The sequence below is a fragment of the Acinonyx jubatus genome, chromosome B1 (genome assembly GCF_027475565.1).
Source record: "Acinonyx jubatus isolate Ajub_Pintada_27869175 chromosome B1, VMU_Ajub_asm_v1.0, whole genome shotgun sequence".
Classification (NCBI taxonomy): domain Eukaryota; kingdom Metazoa; phylum Chordata; class Mammalia; order Carnivora; family Felidae; genus Acinonyx; species Acinonyx jubatus.
The window spans coordinates 83,852,613-83,858,903 of NC_069382.1; the positions used below are offsets into that span (position 1 = coordinate 83,852,613).

The 6,291-nt window shown below is 35.4% G+C and overlaps 1 protein-coding gene across 2 annotated transcripts in view; it reads left to right on the plus strand.

Moving 5' to 3' along the window:
* CLGN (calmegin) overlaps window positions 1–5,754 on the plus strand; it is a 49,983-nt gene extending 44,229 nt beyond the window's left edge. For both annotated transcript variants that reach the window (XM_015073615.3, XM_053216939.1), the window contains exons 12-15: window positions 1,092–1,217; window positions 1,435–1,594; window positions 2,661–2,761; window positions 5,211–5,754. In XM_015073615.3, coding sequence (XP_014929101.1) covers window positions 1,092–1,217; window positions 1,435–1,594; window positions 2,661–2,761; window positions 5,211–5,291 — 468 coding nt within the window. In that variant the 3' untranslated portion in view covers window positions 5,292–5,754. The remainder of the gene's footprint in view (window positions 1–1,091; window positions 1,218–1,434; window positions 1,595–2,660; window positions 2,762–5,210) is intronic.
* The last annotated feature ends 537 nt before the right edge of the window (window positions 5,755–6,291 follow it).

A 6,291-nucleotide genomic window follows, 5' to 3' on the forward strand; every position in this document is an offset into this window, starting at 1 on the left:
TAGCATAATGTGATTTAATTGCTTACTTGCTATTTATAAGGAGACTACTTAATATCTTTGTCACCTTATCAATTCAAGGCCTAAGTAGTAACAGCAATCTAAATATTATTCTTTATTCATTGTAACTACTTTTCACTTAGAAGAGTACAGGGAACTTTAAAATTTATTATTATTAAATTGTGTTCCAGTATTTTTTACCCAAATCTTAACACTATTTAGAAACATTAAGCTAAGTATTTCAACACAATGCATCTTGGAGAATTTATCTTTAAAATCAATTACTGTAAAGAAAAGTACCTCACATTTGGTTTCTTTGGACATTAGCAAAAGCCATCAAAAGAGTAGGTAAAGAGATTTGCACTTTGAAACTTTCTTAACTAAAGCTTTTAATGAATTTATATTTTATTTTAATAAGAGAAACAATTTCTTTGTGTATGAAATTTGTTAATAAAAAAGAAAATGCAGTAATTCCCAGGTTGATCTTATTAATAAGTTCTTTAAAAGTAAAGAATGAGGGGCACCTGGTGGCTCAGTTGGTTAAGCATCCAACTCTTGATTTTGGCTCAGGACATGATCTCGCAGTGTGGGTTTGAGCCCTGCGTTGGGCTCTGCACTGACAACGCAGAGACTGCTTCGGATTCTGTGTCTCCTTCTCTCTGTGTCTTTCCCTTGCTCTCTCTCTCTCTCTCTCTCTCATAAATAAATAAATAAATAAATAAATAAATAAATAAATAAATAAAGAGTTATCAGAGCATTATATACTTCTAAATGAAAGAGAATACATCCATAGAGAGGAGTTCTATCCTGAAGTTTACTAAAAAATAAAATTGTCATAATTCTTGCTGGTAAGTTAGTAATTTCTACCTACGTAGTAACATATCTTCTACTACAAAGTTTCAAACAGTGATATATGCTAATAGAGTTTAAATTATACAGTGCATAAGATGGGAAAATAAAGTATTTTTCGCTTAGAAGTTCATCACTCCTTAATATGAAACACCTACGTAAAGTAAATTGTTTTTAATAGATTGTATTTCCTAATGAATGTTCGTAAAATCTGAATTTCATGTTTATGCCTATTTCTTCTATAGCCTGGTGTATTTAAACAGTTAATGTTAGCTGCCGAAGAGCGCCCATGGCTTTGGCTCATTTATCTTGTGACGGCAGGGCTTCCAGTAGCATTAATTGCTTTATTTTGTTGGCCAAGAAAAGTCAAGGTAAACAAATTGAATTTCCTTCAACTTAAAATAAATCTCTTAGTATGTAGGAGTTCTATGAATTGAGCAAGTGATTTCTTAAGAGTAATAAGCTAAATAAATTTCCTGTAAGTTTTTACTATGTTCACTATGTTTAATGTCAGTTATTGCAAAAAAAAACTTTTCAAAAAATAGGGCTTTGCTTTCACTAAAAATAGCTTCTGTTAAACTACTACAGAAAAAATATGAAGAGTCAGAGTATAAAAAAACTGACATATGTAAACCACAAACAAAGGGAGCACTAGAGCAAGAAGTGAAGGAAAAGAAAGCCATCCTGGAGAAACCAGTCGACTTGGGAGAAGAAAAAAAGCAAAGTGATGGTGAAAGTCTTGAAAAAGGTAGGATAATGATAGCGAGTTATAACAGGAGTCCTTCCCTCCCACCCCCTCCCACCCCCACGGCAGAGCTTGTAAAAAGAGCAGATTATCTAGTAAACAATAGCTGTTGCACTTGCTTATTGTCAAATATGTACTTTCTGAATCCCCAGAAGGTGCATGCCTGGGGCAGAGAGGAGTGATGGCCCCTGGCCTGGGTTTGCACCCTGATAGCCATCTGCTTACAGTTTTTGTTCTCTAAGAAGAAAGAGATTTAGCTATCTTTCAGTTGCTTGGGAGCCTGGATCCAGTGTGTCCTAGCTTTTTGCAGGGACTTTTCTTATCTCCAAGAACATAGATGAGATGGGAGGTACAGAGAGCACAGCCTCTGAAGGAGAGGACTAGGTTTAAGGCAGGTGACTGCGGAAACAAATTCAATAGCAAGTCTTTCAGTGGCTGTCGTCTATCAGATAGTGTATCATACAGAATGAGTAATTTAATGTCCCAGAAGGATTGCTGAATTATATGTCTCCTTCCCACCCTACACTAAACTCCTAAAGATGTTAGAACTGAAGAACTGAGGCTTTTTGGTGGGTCTCCATTGAGACTTTCTTTCACTCATCTAGGTAGAAATAAAACTATTGATATTTGCCAGGTGTCCCAAGTCAGGTTCCAGATTGAGCCCCCTACAACTTAAATTATGCCTTGAGCACTGTTTTTAACTTAAGAGTTGATGAAAGAGTTGACTTAAAAATCGTACTCTCAAAAAAATACACACGCATGTATATTTACATATATATATGACAATGTGTGTCCATATATATACACATACACACAGATATATTTCCTTTTCATATTACATGTAAACTAAATGCTTAAGAATTTCTTAAGCCTGTCCCTTCCCTCAAATATGATGATTTATTTATAAAATATGGTAAAATAGTATTTGCATTAATTTTTAGAAATTTCTAATAGTAGAAATTGCTTTTAAATATTGGAATCTAAATAAATCCCCCTTACTACATTCAATACTTCTCAGTAGCAAAATTCTAATTCAAGTCTTTGCCTGTAATAAAAATCTGTATTCTAGAAGAGGAAGGTGAACCTGAGGAAAAGAGTGAAGAAGAAATCGAAATCATTGAAGGACAAGAAGAAGGTAATAAATCAAATAAATCTGGATCAGAGGATGAGGTAAGCAGCTCTTTAATGGAAGATAAACCATTTTTTATGTATGATTGTTATCCATCAACTATTTTAGTAAAAGCAGTCTGGTTTGTGGAGAATTTTTTCCGTGTTTCTCCCAGGTTTCATAGGAGCCTCCATATTGTTTTTAAAATGTATCCATAGGGGCGCCTGTGTGGCTCAGTTGGTTGAGTGGCCGACTTCGGCTCAGGTCATGATCTCGCGGTCAGTGAGTTCAAGCCCCGCATCGGGCTCTGTGCTGACAGCTCCGAGCCTGGGGCCTGTTTCAGATTCTGTGTCTCCCTCTCTCTGACCCTCCCCTGTTCATGCTCTGTCTCTCTCTGTCTCAAAAATAAATAAATGTTAAAAAAATTTAAAAAAATTAAAAAAAAATAAATAAAATGTATCCATAAAGGAGGCAAGAAAATAATTTAATCATCTTAACCCCTGATAAGAAACAGCATAAAGTGTGGGGTTTACAAAATCCAGAGAGCTGCATCTGTAAAATATTATGACTTTATCATTAAAGTGTTCTGTTGAAAATGATTATAAACAGACCACTTGAATATTTAAAAGGTAATTCTGTTTATTATAAGACAGTTTTCTTTACACCTATTGTAAAAACATTCTTTTTGTCTGGATAATTTATTGTCACATTTGTAATATTTCATTCATTGGGTAGTTGAGTACTATCTGCCTGATACGGTGGTTTGTTTGTTTGTTTTCAAAGCTTTAATAAACTAGTTTTCCCATTAATTTGATCCGTCTACCCCTTTTTGTATCCTGATATATAACAGAACTTTCCACAGTGCCTCTTTTTAGGCAGTTATGGAATCTGAAACCATCCAGGATATGAGTCAGAACCAGAGCTTTCTCTTTTTGCCCAGCATGTACCAAAGGCCTATTTTCTCTATTTGCTAGCCCTTAGGAGCTACGTGATCTTACCCCAGTCACCGTCCTCACCACCCTCATTACTCAGTGCTGGTAGGGTAAAAGCACAGTTTTGCCTGGTCTACTACATGGGATGACATAAAGTTTCTATTTTGTGAGTTTGAAGAACTCTCAAACTTGTTTCATTGTTACCTGTTTTCTAAAGCTTATTCAGTATATATACTTGGTGACTGGTCTTCATTGCCTCGTGAGGTTTTAGGGGAACCTTAGTCTGAATATCTGTATCTAGAGGAAGCTGGGTGAAGATAATTTCCTCCAGGATAGGATTTTAAACAGTCATTGTTTCACCTGTCACTCTCTTAATAATAATACTTGCACTCATTCATTTGAATATGTGTCTAGTTATATTTTGCTTCACAAAATATTTTGTGCACCTTTAAAAATATCTTGGGGCACCTGGGCAGCTCAGTCGGTTAAGCATCTGGCTTTTGATTTTGGCTCAGGTCACAATCTTACGGTTGTGGGATCGAGTCCCACGTTGGGCTCCATGCTGGGCGAGAAGCTTGGTTAGGATTCTCTCTCTCCTTCTCTCTCTACCCCTCCCCTGCTTGCTCTCTCGCTTTTAGAAAAACAAAACAAAACAAAACAAACTGAATTCTGTCTTTGTCTTTTACTCTTCTTTTATGTCAGTGAGCTAAAATTAGCCAACTTTTTATATAGTATGACCTTGAAAAGTAGTAAGTGTTTTGTATAACACCATATAATACCTTCATTTTTTTTTTTTTTGAGAAGGGGGGGCAAATGAGTGAGAGGCAGAGAGAGAGGGAGGGAGAGAGAAAGAGAATCCCACAAGGGGCAGAGAGAGAGAGAGAGAGAGAGAGAGAGAGAGAGAGAGAGAAGCAGGGCTCATGTGAAGCAGGGCTCGAGATCATCCAATGCAGGGCTGAAACTCACAGACTATGAGATCATGACCTGAGCTGAAGTCAGATGCTTAACCAACTGAGCCACCCAGGCGCCCCCTTCATTATTTTATTTTGTTACACAAGTTTAATTCATGTATGAATGCTTGTTCTGGAAGGATAAGGAAAGAAAAACCCCAAATTATAAATCTGATGTTTCCTTTTCCCCCTCCTAATTTTTCTCAACGTACTGTATGCCAGAAGTTCTGAAAAAGTCTCTATAAATCCAGCTCAGCAATTCATTACTTATGGAACTATTGTGATGAAGTTAGTGTTGACTATCCCACAATGAAAATGTCATACAACCTTTAGTTAACCATGACACTGAGATTAAATTCTAAATGATAAAATAAAATCATGAGTAGAGTTGTTAGCAGTATTTCTTGTCAGATGCATATTTGGTAAGCAGAGTTATTCTAAAATGTAATCATGCCAAAAGATGAACAAAACACATTAATTTATGTACACATTTTTGATCAGCTTCATGAATTAAAGAACACATATAAGGTAGCGTTTGATTGTTACATTTTAAAGAATAAGAAATATTTACTACTATCTACTAGTTACCCATTGTATGAAAATAAACATTTGCATAATTCTTTCTCCAGATGAAGGAAGCAGATGAGAGCACAGGATCTGGAGATGGGCCAGTGAAGTCAGTACGCAAAAGAAGAGTGCGAAAGGAATAAACTAAATTCAAGTATTTTTAATTCGTGAGCGAGATATTTGGCATTCTAAAATCAGTGTGCCATATCTGAACTTGAGTCACCTGCACATTTTTCTAATACCTAGCAATGTTATTCTTTCAGACATTTGTTTTAGTCTTTCTTTTCAGGAGAAAAAAAAAAAAAAACTTTGAAGTTACCTGGTCTTTGAATTTAGAATAAAAAAGAGTGGCACGTTGTATATCAGATTTAAGAGAATAATGTCATTAGACGTTACAGAGTTTTAATAGTTTGGAGAAAGAAGTTTTGGTTTGTACAGAGCAAAATAATATGCAGCAGCTTCACGGCTATTGGAAAATCAGTTATTGGAATTCCTCTTAAAACAGCTCGACGACAATATAACTGGCAGTTGTACAACGAAAACGAGAGTGTGTTCTGTTGTACAGAGCTAAACGCAATAAAGTTTCTGTATGCTTGTTTGATTCTATCAACAACTGAAAGTGTCGTATGTGGCCCCCATTTGCCTAGTTGTGTCAAATTATAGTTATGGTCCATTGTTCGCTTAAATTATAGATTCCGTTAAAGAGGTGTTTTGTTGACGAGCCAACAAAACAAATGTCTAAGTGTCATTCGTAGAATCACTGGTTAATAGTGCATCGTATTTTACATCTGAATACAAAGATAATAGCTTCATCAAAATAAAATGGTGTCCAGATGTTTTTCAGCTTTTATAATTGTTTTATGCCAGGATGGCTTTTACCCTGCTCAGACGATTGCTTATGCATACATTGCTCTTGAAAAGAAAATTTAAACATTTTTTCTTCTTTAAATTGTACCCTCTTGAATAGGAAAATTATTGGGGGGGGGCTTGAAATTATTTTCTTTTTTCTTGTCATTAAGAAATTCTAATATCAATGCTTTGTATTTTTATCTTGCTTTTTTCCTAAAATTCAAATCCATTTTAAGTCTGTTATATCATCTGGCTTCAAAGCCGTCTCTAAGGTAGATAGTAGATATTGCTCCT